The 18,118-nt window shown below is 55.6% G+C and overlaps 2 protein-coding genes across 4 annotated transcripts in view; one reads left to right on the top strand and one right to left on the bottom strand.

Moving 5' to 3' along the window:
• Positions 1 to 5,337, top strand: part of NECAB3 (N-terminal EF-hand calcium binding protein 3) — a gene marked incomplete at both ends in the record, with an annotated part of 30,407 nt that extends 25,070 nt beyond the window's left edge. Inside the window, 8 exons of the mRNA XM_084218061.1 lie at positions 28 to 164; positions 729 to 850; positions 1,244 to 1,323; positions 1,807 to 1,860; positions 2,713 to 2,825; positions 4,244 to 4,321; positions 4,557 to 4,648; positions 5,309 to 5,337. Coding sequence (XP_084074187.1) covers positions 28 to 164; positions 729 to 850; positions 1,244 to 1,323; positions 1,807 to 1,860; positions 2,713 to 2,825; positions 4,244 to 4,321; positions 4,557 to 4,648; positions 5,309 to 5,337 — 705 coding nt within the window. The remainder of the gene's footprint in view (positions 1 to 27; positions 165 to 728; positions 851 to 1,243; positions 1,324 to 1,806; positions 1,861 to 2,712; positions 2,826 to 4,243; positions 4,322 to 4,556; positions 4,649 to 5,308) is intronic.
• A 2,072-nt stretch (positions 5,338 to 7,409) lies between these two features.
• Positions 7,410 to 18,118, bottom strand: part of CBFA2T2 (CBFA2/RUNX1 partner transcriptional co-repressor 2) — a 59,369-nt gene continuing 48,660 nt past the window's right edge. For 2 of the 3 annotated variants that reach the window (XM_084217930.1, XM_084217932.1), the window contains exons 6-11: positions 17,515 to 17,768; positions 16,763 to 16,848; positions 15,216 to 15,411; positions 12,914 to 12,985; positions 12,176 to 12,366; positions 7,410 to 9,833 (exon numbers count right to left, since the gene is read on the bottom strand). In XM_084217930.1, coding sequence (XP_084074056.1) covers positions 9,546 to 9,833; positions 12,176 to 12,366; positions 12,914 to 12,985; positions 15,216 to 15,411; positions 16,763 to 16,848; positions 17,515 to 17,768 — 1,087 coding nt within the window. In that variant the 3' untranslated portion in view covers positions 7,410 to 9,545. The remainder of the gene's footprint in view (positions 9,834 to 12,175; positions 12,367 to 12,913; positions 12,986 to 15,215; positions 15,412 to 16,762; positions 16,849 to 17,514; positions 17,769 to 18,118) is intronic. The other variant, XM_084217931.1, reaches the window with a different exon arrangement.

The following is an 18,118-nucleotide window of genomic DNA, read 5'->3' as shown; positions in this document are numbered from 1 at the left end:
CTGACAGGTCCTGTCCCCTCTGCCCAGAGGTACGAGACAGCCTCCAAGATGGAGCAGTTCCTGACGCGGTTCCTGCTGCGGGAAACCATGCACCAGCTGCAGTCCCTGCAGGCGTCCCTCGAGTGCGCCGTGGACACCGTGGAGGAGCAGGCGGGACGGGAGAGGTACTGGGGTGGGATGGGATGGGATGGGAGAGGTACCGGGGTGGGATGGGGGAGGAGAGGTACCGGGGTGGGATGGGGGAGGTACCGGGGTGGGATGGGGGAGGTACTGGGATGGGATGGGGGAGGTACCGGGGTGGGATGGGGGAGGAGAGGTACCGGGATGGGATGGGGGAGGTACCGGGTGGGACCGGAGAGGAACCGGGTGGGACTAGAGAGGAGAGGTGCCGGGATGGGACACAAGAGGTACCGGGGTGAGATGGGAAAAGTACCGGGGTGGGACGGGAGAGGTACCAGGGTGGGAGAGGTACCGGGTGGGACAGCAGAGGTTCTGGGGTGGGACAGGAGAGGAGAGGTATTGGGGTAGGATGGGAAAGGTACTGGGGTGGGAAAGGAGCAGTACTGGGGTGGACACAAGAGGTACCGGGTGGGACATGCCCAGCCCCGTCCCCAGCCCAGCTCCTCACCAGGAGGGACAGCCAGGAGCTCTTTCCCAGCCCAGTGCGGAGCTGACACCTCTAGGAATGGCTTCAACCTCTCCTTTTGGTTTTTTTGTTTCAATTCCAGAAAAGAGATTAAGAAGTCGGAGACTTTGGTTGGCCTGAGGTCAGGGAGGCGGTGTGGGCGCAGGGGACAGAAGAACGTCTGTCTGTCCCCAACAGACCCCTACTCTGGCATGCTGACAACAGGTACCTGCAGTTCCTCAGTTCTTTGTGTCCTGCTGGAGCCTGGAGGGGGTGTGGGACCAGAATCACAATAAGGTGGGAAAAGATGTCCAAGATTGAGTCCAACCATTCCCCCAGCACTGCCAAGGCCACCTCTAACCCATGTCCCCAAGTGCCACATCTCCAGCAGCACTGGGCAGTGAGGGCTCCTCCAGGATGGAGCCTGGAGCATCTCACCCAGGTGCCAGCTGGAGCTTCTGGGGGATGTTGTATCTCTTGGACAGTAGAAAAACATCAAGTGTTTTGGATTAAATCTGAGGTTTAGAAGATTTTGTGGGGTTTGGGTCTTGAGCAAGCTTTGGCCAAGACAAAGCTGAGCTTGTTTTGGGTGACACCACTGTGCCCTTTGCCCTGCAGGTGTTTGTGTCGAGGACAACAGCCAGTGGATGGCTCAGATCAACAGGCTCCAGCAGCTCATCGAGAAGCTGGAGTGCAAGGTGTGTGCCCAGGGGGTGCTGGGGCTGCCCCACACCTTGGCACAGCCACCCCAGTGCTGGGACCCCCTCCCGTGCCAGCACCCCCCTCTTCAGCCCTGGCATTGTCACAGAGCTGCCCCAGCCCTGCATCCCCTTCCCCCAGCTCTGCTGACCCTGTCCTGGCTTCCTGGGGTGCTGAGGGCTCCCCCAGGCCCCACTGACCCCACAGGTGTGCAGGGCACAGCCCTGCCCTCCCCAGGTGCCACAGGGAGTGTCCCTGGGGCGGTCCCTAGCTGTCCCCAACTTGGTGCTGCTCCTGCTGCAAAGCTCCTCCGGTGACTCTTGTTTTTCCTGGTAACTCTGGTTTATCCCAGTAACTCTGGTTTTACCCACAGTGATTCTGGTTTTACCCAATAACTCTGGTTTTACCCAGTAACTGTGGTTTATCCCAATAACTCTGGTTTATCCCAGTGACTCTGGTTTTTTTCCCTGGTGCTAACACAGAGCCCACGCCTGGAGCCACTGAAAGAGGAAGCCATGTGCAAGGGACAGGATGCAGTAAGTCCCTGTCCCTGTCCCTGTCATTTCCCTGTCCCTATGTCCCATTGCTGTCTGTGTCCCTGTCCCTGTGTCCCTGTCCCTGTCCCCATCCCCGTCCCTGTCCCTGCCTGTGTCCCTGTCCCCATCCCTGTCCCTATCCCTGTCCCTGTCTCTGTCCCCATCCCTGTCCCCATCCCCATCCCTGTCATTTCCCTGTCCCTGTCTATGTCCCATCCCTGTCTGTGTCCCTGTCCCTGCCCCATCCCTGTCCCTGTCCCATCCCCATCCCTGTCCCCATCCCTGTCCCCATCCCTGTCCCTATCCCTGTCCCTGCCCTGTCCCCATCCCCATCCCCATCCCCATCCCCATCCCCATCCCCATCCCCATCCCCATCCCCATCCCCATCCCCATCCCTATCCCTGCCCCGTCCCTGTCCCTGTCCCCTGGTGTGCAGTGACCCCTCTCACACGCTGCCTAGCCTGGCAGCTCTGCTGTCACCCGCTGATGGAGCAGGCTGGGCTCCCTGGCTGGGACAATCCAGGGGACAAATGCAGCTCCCTCGTGTCCCTGCCAGCCCCGGGCAGTGCCCAGTGCCAGCCCAGAGGATGGCACCGTCTGCCTGTGAGAGCCCAGATCCCCAGGGCTGCTCGGAGCGCCCACAGAGCCGGGAGGGGGGGTCCCCAAGCCCCTTTCCGTGGGGGATCTGCAGCAGGACCCCCGGGGATGGAGCATCTCCTGCGGGGCCAGCCTGCCCAGGTGGGCAGCAGCCCTTGGTGTCCCCGCTGTCCCTGTGGGTGGCACAGGATGGCAGCAGGGGGGAGCAGGGTGGGCAGGAGGGGACAGTCCCTGACGCCGCGCTGTCCCCGGCAGCACATCCTGGTGGCCAAGAGGCAGATCTCGGTGGCCACGAGCAGCATCGAGGAGTTCCGGCAGGCGTTCCGCTCCTACACCGAGGGCACGGCCGGCCACAGCAGCTGCCTGCAGTGAGTGGGCTCTTTGCTTTGGGGCTGTTTCTGGGGTGCTTTGGGGGTTTCCCGCCCAGAACTGGGGGTTTTAGCACCCTCGGGGGACACAAGGGTTTGTGTGGGGTGTTTGGTGTGCTGGCCAGGGCGAGGCTGGGCTGGGACCCGGCAGGCAGTGTGCCCCCAGTGCCATCCCAAGAACCAGTGCCCAGTGAGGAGTGGGGCTTTGTGCCAGCTGGAGTGGCTGTGGTGTGTTCCTGTGAGCGAATGCAGGAGCTCCTCCAGTGCTGAAGGACTCAGAAGCAGTGGGAAGGTCAAGGGCAGGGCTCCAGCAGGGCTCTGATTGATGGAGAGCCTGTGGGAAGCTGCCACGAGCACCTGAAGCTGCCCCTGGGTGAGGCCAAGGCTGCCCCAGAGCCCTGCTGTGCCTGCAGGGCCATGGCAGTGCCAGCCTGGCCCTGATGGCACAGCTGCTCCCTCCCCCTGTCCCACGGGACACTCCAGGCTGCCTCCAGCAGGGAATGTTCCTGCTGTTCCCCTTTCGAGTGTCCTTTCTGAGCTCTTCACTTTCAACAGCGCAAATTCACATTTTCAGTCCAAACAAAAGGAAGATGCTCGCTGTGACACGTGTGGTGGAGAGAATGGGAAGCTTTTTGTTTGGAATTGATGGGCTTTTTTCTCATCAGGGTTATTTGTGGAGGCAGCAGGGTGGTGTTGTGTGGGCTGGCTCTCCGTGTGAGCACAAAGCTGGAGCTGAGCCTGGGGACGCTCCGTGGGGCTGCAGGAGATAACAGAGCCCCGTGTGGAGCAGGGCACACGGCCCCAGAGCTGCTGGGTGACGTTTTGTGCTGTCCCCCCGGGGCTTGTCCCCCTCCAGCAGCTGCAGGAAAGGCTTGGCCTCAGCTGGAATTGCTGCTGCTGCAGCCCAGCACAGCTGCTTCCCCTGGCCCTGCACCCTCCCAGCGCTGCAGTGAGCCCTGGCTGCCTCCCCCCAGCAGCCCCAGCCTCTCCTGGGCACGAGGGAATGGGGGAATTATCACTCTGGGGGCAGAGAGCTGGGGGTCTGTGCAGTGAGCTCAGCTCCTGCCCCCGTGCCTCACTTTCCCCTGGGTGAAGGGTGACACCCACCCACTCCAAGGGACTGGCAGAGCTGTGGCAGTGCTGGGGAGGAGTAAGAAATAATAAAGCACAGAAGGTGCTGGCTCCTGGGCAGCAGCAAAGAGCAGTGTGAGAGCTGTAAAGCTCCTCTGGCACCTGGACACAGGAGCTGTGGAGCAGGATTTGGGTTTGGGATCCTCTGGAGCTGTGAATGCACCCAGACTGTGCTTTGGGAGCCCCGTGGGGAGAGTGCCAGGCTGCTGGGGCACACATGGCCATGGCAGGGCCGTGCCAGGGCCGTGCCAGCCTGCCCAGGGCTCAGGGTCACTCTGTCCCCACAGTGTCTCTGCCTGCAAGCTGACTGACGAGGCCTGCTTCATCCTGTACGAGTTCTGGCAGGACGTGACCTCGTGGAGAAGGTGGGACAGTGCCCAGGTGTGGGGCTGGGGGCTCACAGGGGGTGCCCACTGCTCCCTTCCCTTGCCCAGCCTGTCCCCCTGCCCTGGGGCCAGCTGCAGCTCCCAGGGCTGAGCACCCCCATAAAGGGTTTGGGGAGCAGGGGCTGGTTCTGGGGGTGCAGAAGCTGCCCTGTCCCTGTGTGTGGGCACAGGGCCCTGGCACCACGTGCCCCTGACCCTCCACCCTCTTTGACAGCCATTTGCAGTCCAGCTGCAGCAAGACTTTCCAGCAGTCCATCCTCAGCCTGCTGGAGTCCCCGGAGCTGCTGACCACCATGCTGTTCCCAGGTGAGGCTGCCTCAGTCCTGCTCTGGGTGTGCTGCACAGGGCAGGAGCAGGGCAGGAGGGGGCACTGGGGCTCCCTTCAGAGCAGAAAATGCATTTGGGGTGACATAAATGAGGTTTTTCAAGCCTCAGGATGAGATCTGTTGTCTCCAGCAGGCTTGGCTGTGTGAGCTGGGGTCTGTCCCCTGCCCAAGGTTGGGGACAGCCAGGAGCAGGGACACTGCTCAGGTAGCAGATAAGCTGAGTCCTGGTGCCTCATTTTGTGTTTCCCCTGAGCCCTGAACCTGCTCTGCAAAGTGCTGCTGCTCCCAGCTCAGTGCCAGGGGTTCCAGGGAACATGCCATTCCAGGGTACCCGTGGAAGTGGGACCTGGAACCAAATTCAGCCCCAGTTTGTTTTCAGGGTCTTGCAAAATACTAGTCCATAAAACATGGATTAATTTGGACTGAACCCTGCTGCTCCTGAGTTGCCAGTGCCACTGACACAGTCTCAGTGCTCTCCTGCACAGTTCCAGGGGCTCCCCCCTCTCCAGGCTCCCTGCCCAGGGTGGGGGTGGGTGCTTCAGAACCAAAGACCTGCAGGGTCAGGTCCCCCATCTCTGCCCCCCCAAATCCCCATCCCCAGTTTCACACTGCCCTCAGCTCCCTTTCCCTCTCTTCCCAGCTTCCTGGTGGATCATGAACAACAACTGACCCGAGGCAGTGTCTCCAGGACACCTTCAGCATGCGGGAGGACGTGGAGCCCTGGGCACAGCTTTGTCACCTTTGTCACCTCCCTGTCCCTCCATTCCCTCCTGTGGCCAGCGGGGGCTGCCTGCCCTCGGCCCTGCCGGTGTTTTGCTCCTTTGCTCTTTTCATGTTAATTTATTTATTTATTTCTCCTGCTCCTAAGCCACTGTCTGAGCTGCCTGGTGGGGCTGTGGGTAGGGTGGCAGCCTGGCCCCTGGGGGAGCACTGGGCTGGTGCTGCATCCCAGGAGCCTTCAGCCCCTCTTGCACTCAGCTCCTCTTCCTCCTGGCTCTGAGGCTGCTCAGGGATGGGCAGGGGACACGGCACTGGCCAGCTGTGACATCCAGCCCAGGGAGCCAGGTGGCCTGATATGGATTGTCAAGAGTGTTTTATGGGGAAAAAATATTTCATGAAGTACTTCTGGCAAGGTGTACCTGATCGTGCCCTGCCACGCTGGCAGCATGTGGCTCTGAGGCTGGCTTTGTGCCCCAGCAGCTGAAGCTGTCCCCAGCACACCCCACTGCCAGGGAAGGCCAGAGAGGCTCCAGTCCCTGCTGCTGCCTCAGCTCCCATAACCCAGCCTTGGCACCGGGCAGTGGGGCCAGGAGCTGGAGCTGAGCCAGTGGGGAGGGCTCTGGGGTGGGGGGAAGGCTGGAAACACTGGGGGTTTCCTTGGTGCTGCTGCAGCAGCAGATCCTCTGCTGAGCTGGGAAAAAACGCATTGTCACAGCCAGTGTGGAGGGAGTGGGAGGGCACAGGGGGTAGGAGAGACACCAGCCACCCATCCTGGCCTGGAGAACATCATCCTTGTACCCCTGCCTGTCCTCAGCAGCAGTGTGGCACCAGGGGTGCCTGCACCCCCAGTCCTCACTCACCCAGGACCTGCTACCACCCCCAAGGTCTTCTCCCCCTCCCTGTGGGTGCTGCTCCAGCAGAACCACTGTTTGTTTCTGTCCCAGTGCCTGGGTGCAGGCAGGAAAAGCTGTGCCTGAAGGGGCAGTGGGTGCAGCTCCCTCCTGGGGACCCCCAGACACACTGTGCTGGGTGGCTCTGACCCAGGGGGTGGCAGCACAGCCAGGGCCACAGGGTTTTAGGGTGCTTGTTCTGCTCCAGCAGAAGCTGCCTGGGTTTGGGTGCCAGGGGCTGACCTGGCTGATGCCAGGAGGAACCTGCAGAGATCAGAGCAGCTCCTGCTTGGAGGGACAGCAGCTGCTGCTGCCAGCCCAGCCCAGCCCAGCACCCAAACACAAACGCCCCTCCTGGGGATGGGGGCAGAGCCTGGCCCTGTCCCCATCCCCCAGCACCTTGCTGTCTCCCTGATTATCAATCCCTGCTGCTTCCCCTGGCCAAGGCCAGGATTTGCTGGGACCACAGGGCAGCAGGAGTGGCTCAGCCCAGCTGCAGGGCCACATTGCTGCCCTGGGAGTGACAAACAAGGGCTGCAGGGATGTGCTGGAGCCACAGCAGCACCATCAGGAAGGGACAGGCTGGGGTGGGTCAGAGAGGGACAGCCACAGGGGCAGAGCTGCAGCAGGCACTGGTTTGGGATTCCTGAGCCCCCTCCCCAGCCCCATATGGGGTTCACCCTCAGTTTTGGGTTTTTTTCACCACTGGATTAATGTTTGCAGCAGCCTGGAGACCAAAATCCTCTGTTTAAACCAAGGTGTGGGCAGGGGGCATCCCTGGGGAGCACAGGGCTGGCAGTGGCAGCCAGCTGAGACAGCACCCTGCAGGCTGCTCTGTGCTCACATAAAAAAAGAACATTTAAAAAAAGCTCAGAAAACAACACACTGAACTATAAACTCAAAGAAATCACTGAGGATAGGGCTGAACTTAGCTCTGCCTGCACTTGCTCTCAGGCTTTGCCCACAGCAACACCACCACAGAGGAGGCAATTTTTGTCCCTAAAAGTCCAAGGTGTGGCAACATTCCCCAAAAACCCCATGAACTGCCTGAGCCCTGCTGAAAACCTCTGCCCCTTCCCAGAGAGAAGGGGAGCTGGAGGATGAATATAGTCTTTTTATTGACTACTTTTGAGTAGAACAAACTAAATACATCTGTAACAGTTTGGGTTCCTTTATACAGGACATTAAATAAGTTATGCACAGGAATGAAGTAACAAATTTCTATTACAGAATTAAATGTCAAAAAAAAAAAAAATAGAAACCTTAACCCAATGTCTTCCCACACCCCAAGTTCACATTTATCATTCCATCTTTTAAAAAAACAACAAAAAAGAAAAGAAGCAATCATTCTAATCATGACTGTTAGTATTTCATTCATTTACACTGGGGTTAATTTTAATACACAGCCATCAAAGTTGCATGAGAATTATGGAAGACAATCTATTTACAAGCAATTCCTTCCAGCCCTGCCCTGCTCCCCCTTCCCAGCCCAGCCTGGCACTGCCACCACTCACCCACAGCGTGAGGCTGGGGTTGCAGGTGAGGAGGGGACTCACAACCACCTGGGATTGCCCTGAGGCTGTTCCAAAAGTGTCCCTTAGGGCAGAAGTCCCTTCCTGACAGCCCCAGGATGGGATGCTGCAGGTCAGGGTAGCTCCAGTGCCACCCCACTGGGAGCTGCCTCAATGCCAGTGTGCTCCAGCACCAACTCCTGGGGACACAGGGGAGCCATCCCCAGGGCCACCGGAGCTGTGGGATTCACTTCAACACCAGGAGACCTCGTGGCTTTTTAACAAAACCTTGCAGACCAGCTCCATGCCACCAGAGCAGCTTCCCAAGGGGCCAGGGCTGGAGCAGCAGGTTCCCTGCTCACCCCTGTGACAACTGGAGTTGAAATTGAAAAAGTGATCAGAAATAATTAGGGAATTATTTGCCTCATTGGGCTCCAGCCCAGCAGTGGCACACACACAGTCCCAAACGTGGCTCTGCTGAAGAGAAGGATTTCTGGAGCCCCTGGGGGAGGTGGGAGCAGCTCCTGGAGGGCACATCCCCTCCCTGCCACGGGCTGTGCCACTGCCACCCTGTGTGACACTCCTGGCCAGCCCTGCTGCAGGGCTGTGCTGTCACAGCCTGCACTGCCCTGGGTCCTCCCAGTTCCCTTTTCCACCCCACAGCAGGGACTTTGTGATGGACAGAGCTCCCCAGGCTGGCCCCCTTCCCCAGGGGATCCTCTGGTTTTGGGATCATCTGATCCTGGAGTTTCAGGACAATCTCTGAAGGTGGATGCACATCCCTGGGCATCTCTGGATGCAGCACTGCAGGAATCCCCTGGAGCAGGGGATAAAAATCCACACAGGACACCCAGTCCTGCCTTTTAGGAGTGTGAGTGGAGAGCACAGGCTGTAAACAACCCCTCGCACCAGTGAGGATCCCTGGGCTCAACAACAACAGCAGGAACTCACAAACCAGCAGCTTCCAGGCAGTGAAAAAACCAAAACAACGGCCCCCAGGTGGAAAGGGCACCTGCACCCAGCCCAGATCTGCTGTGCACGTGTTCCCCCAGCACAGACCCCACCCAGGAAACACCCAACTGTCTGTTTCACCACAGACTGGGATGAAATCCAGGCCATCCAGCAGTGCCTCCTTGCCACTGCCTCTCATTTCAGAGCAGACAAATCCCCTCCTCCCTCTCTGCAACCCTCAGCTGCCAGCCTGGAGGCAGGAGAAGTGGGCTCAGCTTTTGCCATTGCACAGAGGATGAGATGCTCCCGCTGGGAAATTGGCTCTGGTCTGTTCACAGCAAGGACCGGCCCACACAGCCACCTGAGGCACAGCTGCCTGGGAGCAGGGAACAAACACGGATGTGATGGAGGAAAGGTGGCAGAAGGAGGCAGTGGTGGCTCTGACACCTTGGGAAGTGAGCTGAGCATGCCACAAGGACAGGGCTCCCTGCCTGGGCACCATACTTTCAGCACCTCTGGCGTGTGCCAGCACTCTCCCCCCAGTCCAGGTCCCCCGAGCAGGTGCCCAGTGTCCCCCAGGTCCTGGCACTGCTCTGGTGTCCCCCTGAGAGGAGCAGGGAGACGCTGCAGGCGAGGCTCAGCCCAGTTCACGAGCCACAAAAAAAAGGCGGGACGAGAGGGCAAGGCCGGAGTGTTGGTGCCCCGATGTGTCAAATATGTCAAGCGATAACAGTTGCTGCAGGGGCTTTTTCAGCTGAAAAACCCCCGGGGAACTCATCCAGGGGAGCGAAGCCAAGCCTCCCTCCTAGAGCCCGCTGGTGTCTATGGCTGTCACGGACGCCGGCGTGGAGGAGCGCGAGGTGGTGGCCGAGCTCTTCTCCAGGGCTGGGCTGGGGATGCCCTCGAGGCTCTTGGCTGCTGCTGCCACCCGGCCCGTGGGCAGTGCCAGGGGCTTGCTCTGGCCGTGCAGGCCTTGCCCACAGATGCGGTGGTGCCTCTCCCAGTCCTTGTGCTGGCAGAAGGAGCCGCAGTAGCGGGCGATGTTGCAGCCGCTGCACGTCTCGCTGGCCTTGCGGCCGCAGTTCCAGCAGCTCTGCAAGACCAAAGACACTGTGCTTGAAAGGGGGTTAGCTTCCCTAGGAGCTGCAGGATGGTGCTGACTCAGCTCTGGAGGGGACTGTTCATCCCTTCCGGCCCAGATTTGAGAATATGAAAATGAGCAATCCATTAATTCCTGCTATTTTCCCAGCTCTTTGCCAACGGTTCTAACCCCCACTGCTCTTTGCCCACAGCCGCTGTCTCACTGCTCCAGGCACATCCTCTCCCCTAGACCCACCCGAATGCAGAGAGGAAACAGCAGGACTGAAAAACACGCTGCAGATGCTGCTATTGGGCCTTTTTATTTCCTGTTTTAAGCAGCTCTATTTTGGTCTCCCTCGCAGCCAAGCCCTCTCCGCGGGGATCTCTGTGCCGCTGCACAGCCCCATTTGCTCCCCACCCTGCCTCGCTGCACAAGAGGTTGGAGCAGGCCAATTTGGAAAAGCAAATGCTCATTTGAAAGCCTCCCAGCCAGGTGGAAGCACTGCCAGAGCCTGAGTTTCAGGCTGGAAGTGGAGCAAAGCCCCTCTGGCCGCAGGGAGAGGTGTCAGCTGGTGGCTCCCGCGTGCCATCGCTTCCCTCGGAGCGCGGGGCAAGGGGCCAGCGCCAGAGCGAGGGCTGCAGCTGCTCTGGGGAGGGGAGGGACAGCAGAGCAGCTTCCCTGCAGCTGGGGCAGGGCGTAGCAAACACACACTGGGGAGGGAAGCTCAGCTGTGGGAACGCAGCTTCTGTCAGAGCTGGCCTTTGTGGGGACACGGCTGCTGTGACCACCACCACCCACAGAGCTGTGGGAGCGGGGTGCTGGGAGGTGCTGGGCTCTAGCAGGCAGCTCTGCTGTGGGGAAGGGCTGTGAGAATCCCACTGCCAGGCTCAGCACTGGAGCCTCCAGCTCACAGTGGTGATTTATGGGCTGGCAGTGAAGCACCTGACTGGTTCACTTTGGAGTGAGCTGCTCCAGAGCCTCTGTGCCCCCAGGGGTCCTCCACCTTCCAGGAGAAGCAGGACTTGAGACCAAAAAGCCCCCACCACAGGCTGTGGTAGTTCATGGAAAACTGGGTCACTGCTTTGCAGCTGTTTACACTTCAAGTGTTTTTCAACTGTGTTGCAAAGGTTACAAGATGTGCCAGAACACAGGACAGCTTTTAGACAAGGGCTCTAGGGCTTGCACAGGGGTGCTCAGCAGCTCCCAAGGTCCCAGACTGCTCCTCAGCACAGCTGGAGGAGGAGGACACTCCTCTGCTATTTGCCTATGGAGAAATCACTACTTGCCTCATTCCTTCCATGGCTTCCTGAGCAGTTCCACCCACTCCCATCATGCGACTGGTGTGTTCAACCCTCAGCAATTTCACTGGGAATTGCAGTATGGACATAATTCTCTGGAATAGCACCTAGTAATTCCATGGTTCTGGCCATGCTTCCCGAGCCCCAGTTGAGCTGAAAGCCACCAGGAGGTTTGGAGCTGCTGCCCCCACATCCCAGCAGACATGAACAGCATGGTCCCATCAGATTTCTGCTCAGCAGACGCAAACCCTTTGCTCTCATACGTGCAGAGAAATTAAAATAGGGAGCAAAGCCCACATGGATGGGGTGTGGTGGTGCAGGAAGGAGCCATGTGATTCCCCTTTGCCCAAAATCTCAAAAGCTCTACCAAGTGAACTTCCTGTTAAGCAGCAGGGAGGGTGATTGATGATTGAAGAGTAGAAAGAGATTCTCTGAGGCACCCATTCAGCACATGGCACTGGCTATGACAAACCAAGATCCATCCCTTCTTATTCAACGTGCAGGTGTGGCACAGACCACCAGAAATGTGCAAGGGCTTTTCCTGCAGCCCAGCTTCTCCCCTGCCCTATTTTTAAGCCCACAAACAGTAATTTCTTTTTTACAAAGATCAAGTACTCCACCACAGTTTCTGAGCTAAACTGCTGCATGCACCAGCATCCTTTTCTCTTTACTTCTACACCTCTTTCAATCCCACAAAATCCCTACTCATTACACTGAGTCCAGCTCAGGGTGCCCAGTGGCTGCACACACATGTGTCCACAGACATTGCTCAGGCTGATTCCAGGCCAGCAAAACCTAAAAAGTGTTTCTGATTATATTGGTGCATCGTTTAGTTATTGATTGGAGAGAGACTTCTAAAAGGAAAAAGTGTTGAAGACTGGAGTTTGGAGCACCCTGGTCTAGTGGAAGGTGTCCCTGCTCGTGGCAGGGGCTTGGAGTGAGATGATCTTTGAGGTCTCTTCCAACCCAACCCATGGTGTGATCTTTGATTCCGTGAAAAGGCTGGGGGGGACCTGCAGGTTTGACCTGGAGACTCTGCAGCCTTGGCAAGCTCACCTCAGTGGACTCCTCCTGCTCGTTGATGACGAGGAAGGCATCCTCGGTGGCCTGGCGCTTGGCGTCGGCGATAGTCTGCTCCATGCGCGCCCGCTCCGACGCGATCATCTCAAAGGCCTTCTGCTCCGCCTCGGCCACCGCCTTCTGCACCTCCGACATGGCCTGCCGCTTCACCTCGTTCACAGCTTCTTCTGGAAGGAAAGAGCAGCCTCACCCACCTACCCTGGCACTGAGGGGAGCCTCCCAGGGAAACACAGCTCCAGTGCGTTCCCAGCTCCAGCTGTGCGTTCCCAGCACCAGCATCCAACGTGCAGCAAGGCCAGGCTCAGCGCCACGGGATCTCCGTGGCATCACAGAGGAGCAGAGCCCTTTGGGAAAGCCAGGGTGGGGATGATGGCAGCCAGATGTGCACATCCTGGGGTGTTGCTGCAGCTGGGCTCCTGCTGTTTCTGCACAGCAAATCCCAGTTTTGTGTTTAGCCTGGTGATCCAGCAGGATCCCGGCTGCGCTCACCACGAACACTCACCGGCTTTTTTCCAAATCTCCTCCATGACAGCCATGGCATCCCCATGGCATCACAGAGGAGCAGAGCCCTTTGAGAAAGCCAGGGTGGGGATGATGGCAGCCAGATGTGCACATCCTGGGGCATTGCTGCAACTGGGCTCCTGCTGTTTCTGCACAGCAAACCCCCAGCATGTGTGCTTTGTGTTTACCCCGGGCGATCCCACGAACACTCACCGGCTTTTTTCCAAATCTCCTCCGTGACGTAGCCCGTCCCCGACCTGCTGTTGAACTCCCTCAGGGAATCTGCTGGAGTAAGGGACACAGGGAAAGGTTGGCAAAGCCTCATCCCACCCAGCTGCCACTCAAGTGCCCAGTGGTAGCCAGGACATCATGGGGCAGGGAAGGATTGACCAGCTAAAACTCCAAGCAGAAGATTCCTACGGTTAAAGCCACTCCTCAAACACTCAGATGATAAATTACAAGATTTAATTAGCACCTTGCATAATTTATGACACTGTATAACCTATCTCCTGGTACTCTAAAACAACAGGCAATGCTTACAAATGTATGTTATCCAACTTCTGCACTGTCCAAGGGCTGTGAGCATCAATCTGTACACCAGCAGATTACATTAAGCACAGCACTTCCCAATCCCAGGGCAATTCAAAGGCTTGAACTGATGGACAAACTGTCCTCCAAGACACCTGGAGATGCTGCTTGATGCTTAACTGAACCTTCTCACAAGAGCAACAGAGCTTGAAAATTATCCCTAGGTCCCAAAAGGGGAGAAAGCAACAGCTTTCCAAATTTACATAAAAATTTTTAATTATATCACCTTTAACAGCATAGGGCTGGAAGTGTATTAGTCATGATATACTTAAATATAGAAGGGCTAAAAGCTGGCTGTGCTCCCCAGGATGTCACATACACCCACTGCTCCTCAGGCTTGGTGGCAACTGGAGCCAGGGGCACTTGGATTCCTTGCAGGAGCATTCACTCTATATTTTGTATACAAACAAGCAGAATATACATCAAATTGACATTTATTCTTGCTAGAAGAGATCCCTTTTTATTACAATCAGAGGGTTTTTCCCCCAGAACTTGAATTGCAGTGGGTTTGTTTGGATGGAAATCAGAATTACATTGAAATAAATCAGCATTTTAGACTTGTTTTTTCTATAGGGTCGAACCCCTGCATACTGGATGGGGAACCCAGTCAGTTTGGATAAAGTTGACTCATGATACAAAAACAGAATTAGTAACACAGGTAGCTATTTACACTTAAAAAAGCCTTTGGTATTTTTAGAATAAATAGACCTCGACATTTGAAATCCTTCAGGCAAGAGGGGATGGAAGGGGGAGAGTGGTGGAGACTAACACCCCCTCCCTGCCTCTTCACCCCCAGCTTTGGACCAACTTTGGCCAGCAGTGACAAGGAAAGCATGAGCAATGGTGCCTTTAGACACTGACAAAAACTGCTTCCTGTGTCACCTCTCTTCAAATCCTTGAAAAAAACATTAAGCACTGTGTGGATGTGACAGCCTGGGGTTTTTTTGGTAGTTTTTTTTTTTCAGAAGGCAAAATGGCAAAAGCCCTGTTTATTTCATCCTCTCTTCTTTTATACCTTAGTTTGCTACAGGTGCACCTGATTGGTCATTTAATCAATACATTTCACATGATTGTCTAATTAACATGACACCCATTTGTAAACAACCTTAAGAAAAAAACCAGCAAAACAGATTGTTAAAAAACACCACCTGCAGATTGTGTTAGTATTTGACTATCATTATTCATCTCCAGCTCCCTAAAGTTTCCCAGACCAATTCATGGGAAAACTTATCCAGCTTTCTCTCTTTCTGACCAGGCTGTTATTGTATTTGTTGTGAAGTGCCCCAATGAAGGCAGGAATGGTGAATCTAATTCCACGTTCTCAGAAGGATAATTTATTCCTTTATGAAACTATATTATATTAAAGAATACTATACTGTACTAAAGAATACAGAAAGGATACTTATTGAATGCTAGAATGATAATAATGAAAACTGGTGACTCTCTCCAGAGCCCTGACACAGCTTGGCCCTGATTGGGCAAAGAGTGAAAACAACTCCCAGCAGAACCCAATGGAACAATCTCCAAATACATTCCACATGTGAGCACAACACAGGAGAAGCAAATGAGATCAGAATTGTTTTCCTTTTCTCTGAGGCTTCTCAGCTTCCAAGGAGAAAAGCCCTGGGTGAGGGGATTTTTTCAGAGAATGTGAATGCCACACCCATGGGTCCCACCCTGCCATGGACTCTCCATCAAGGGAGAAGCTTCATCCTGCAGAGCTCTGTGCCATCAGAGGGGCCCATGGCTCGTGTAGTGACACCTCTGTGGCTCCAGCTGTCACAGAGGCCACCGAGCTCATCCCAGAGACAGCCAAACGTCACCCAGGCGCTTCGAGCGAGGCAAACCCAGGCTGTGCCACCCACAGCAGTGCCTAACCAAAGCCATGCCATGACTGGCACCATGCCCTCCCTCCCTGCCCGCTCACCGCTGCCCGTGGAGTCGGCGCTGGCGGGGCTGTGCTGGCGGCTCAGCAGCTCGGTGCCCGCCTTGCGCGGCTCGGCCGTCTCGGAGCAGCGCCGCTTCCAGTAGTTGAGCTCCTCCCTGTCGGCCTCCTGGCAGCGCCGCAGCACCGCCATGGAGCGCCGCGTCTTCTCCACCATCTCCATGATGCAGTTCAGGGCCTGGGGAGGGGGAAAGGGTCTCAGTTGTTATAGGAGACCTTAAAATGGAAATAAGCCCAGAAGTTTCTCTCCTCGATGAGGTGGAAAAGGCATCTCAGAGGATCTCGGGGACTTCACCTCAAACTTAAGGATAGCTAACTGGACAGGAGCCAGAAAGTCCCACCTGGGCAATTTACTAGGAAAAGAAGAGAACAAAGAAACTAATTGCTTTTGTGAGGTGTTTTACCAGGGGCAGGAGGGCCTCTTGCACCTGGATCGTTTTTTCTCTGTAAAGAGTTTTGTTATTTTGCCTTTTATTAAAACTTTTTCATTTCCAACACTGCCACAAAAGCCATCCTGCTGATTTTATGCCTTCTAAGGTAGCTGAGCTATCTTGGGTGTGAAATAGACCTCCAAGAGTTTATGAGACCCGGCTCGAAGAGAATCATATTTCAATCATCACAGGTTTCACCGTGGAGGGACCATCCCAGGCAGATGAGACAGGAGCAAGGTGGTTTTCCAGGATTTGGGATGGTGTCATGCCCAAGGATACAGCACTAGGTAGGGTCATCACAAGAGGTAGCTCAACACCTCCAGGACATGCTCCTAAAGTGGAGAGGAAAACCCCACCACTTTCCTACAGGATTAGGGATGGTTATGCTGGTGTCAGTGCTCCAGAGTCACAGTCTAACTCCAAATATTCAACTACTGGGCACCCCAACACCATTCCCTCAAAAAAACCCATTAGCTTTAAACCATGAGGTTTCCCTGCATTTATGATCAAAGCTGAATTTTAATCCCATTTCTCTGACAGAAACAGCAGTGAAGTGCTTGGAGGAGCTGCCTTGCTCAGAAGGAAAAAGCTCAGCATAAAATCTGCCAGAAGCACCAGGTCTTGCTGTTGGTGCTTTTTTTGGTCCATAAAAGGCTGGCACCTCAGGGAAAAAAAGTCTTAAAATACAATAATGATAGGTTTACTCATTTTGTAAGTCCAGATCCTGACTGCACTTAGTGCATCTGTGCTGGCCAGGGCTGGGGAAGAAAAGATCCCAGTGGGGATAGGCTGGGGTTGGTTGTTCAGCCAGCCACAGCAGCACCAGGCCATGCTCTGCAGGAGAAGCTCTCCAGCTCTAGACACTTCATCCACACCCATTTTACTTTCCACTGACCACGGGCAGAGGAAACCTGCCAAGAAAGTGCTACAGCTCCTCTCAGCCCTCCCCACCATCCACCTGCTTGTGGTGGCTTCTTCCTCCACCAGCCACCAGGAGAGCCTGGATACGGTATCAACAAGGAAATCACCAACTGGAGCAGGTGGAACACTGGGTTGCTGCTTCCCACAGAGCTTCCCACAGCCCCTGCAGTTCCTTACGTGATCGAGATGCTTCCACTCATCTGCCCACTCCCTCTCTGTCAGGCGGTGATCCACCAGCTCGTCCTGGTAGCCTCCATTCAACCCTGCAACAAAACACAGCCACAGAGGGATTAGATGGGCCAGTGGAGAGAGAAGTGGCCCCAAAACAAGAAGAAAGAGCTCTATTTCCAGCTCCACATAGCTGAGATTTTAAAACACATCTCCAGGTGGCAGCTCTACAGGGGTAATTCCATGCTGGTGCTTTTTTATCCCTGTCTGCTTCACTGTCTGGGAAGTGCTACAATCCACTTGTGGCTCCAGCTCTGACCTGCTTGTGGAGCTGGTTCTCCTGTTATAAACCCACAGCAGCTCAGAGCCTGTGATTCAGGCTGTTGTGTTGGAAAAACATCGTGCACCATCCACACATCCCTTGGAGAAACAGGGCAGGGGTTCAATCCCTACTCTCCTGCTTTGGAGATCTTGGAAAAGTTAATTTCTATTTCTCTGCCCTCTCTTCCTGCCTGCGGAGTTGGCTACACTCAACTCACACAGAAAGTCCTTCCTCCTTACCCTCAGTGACTCCAGCCTTCATATAGGGAAATACAAGCTCTCAATCCTCCTGTTTGCAGCTTCCCATGGGGAGCTGTTTCCTCTGAACTCACTGCAAAGACTCAGCTGTGAGGAAATGCCCAGCATCAGCCATCTTTGGGTACAAGTAGCCAAGCAAAGACCCACACCAAAGCTCAACCAGGAACCCTCCAGGCTCTCACCAAGCCCACCGTGCCTGTCCCGGATCTCTCTGTGCTCCAACATCTTGCTGGGGTCCCTGTAGAGGTGGGAGGTGGCAATATCTTCCAAGGTGTAGTGCTGGAGGGGTGGTGGGGTGGGGTGGAACTGCCCGCTGGGGTTCATCAGAGGGATGGTGAGGGCAGGGCTGTGCCGGGGTGCGGGGCTGATGGTGCAAACTCTCTTGGCTGGAGGCTCTGTCGGCAGTGGCTCCCTCTCAAAGCTGCTGTCTTCCCTCCTGCAATCACACCAGCAGAGACAGGCATTCCTTAGCATCCCATACATGTACTCAGAAAGACGCAGATTTGGAATCAGAAGGGTTTGGGCAGCAAGGATTTTACCACGGGGTAAATGCAGAGAGCTCAAACAAATGCGCTCAATTTGTGAGGCGATGCACAAAGTGACCCCGTCAAAGAAAAGGGTTCAGGATGCCTGAGTGCTGTGATTCATCTCTCTGAGCATGACCAAATTAAAATTTCACAGTTTTTATAAATTTGAGGCATGCTCCACATAATTGCATAACAACTTTTATCTTGGAATAAAACGTGGTGAAAATGAAGCACATCCTTCCCAGCCCTGCCAATGCCT

The sequence above is a fragment of the Fringilla coelebs genome (genome assembly GCF_963513975.1).
Source record: "Fringilla coelebs genome assembly, chromosome: 18".
Classification (NCBI taxonomy): domain Eukaryota; kingdom Metazoa; phylum Chordata; class Aves; order Passeriformes; family Fringillidae; genus Fringilla; species Fringilla coelebs.
Note: the sequence above shows the minus strand (reverse complement) of the source record. Positions and strands in the feature narration are given on the sequence as shown.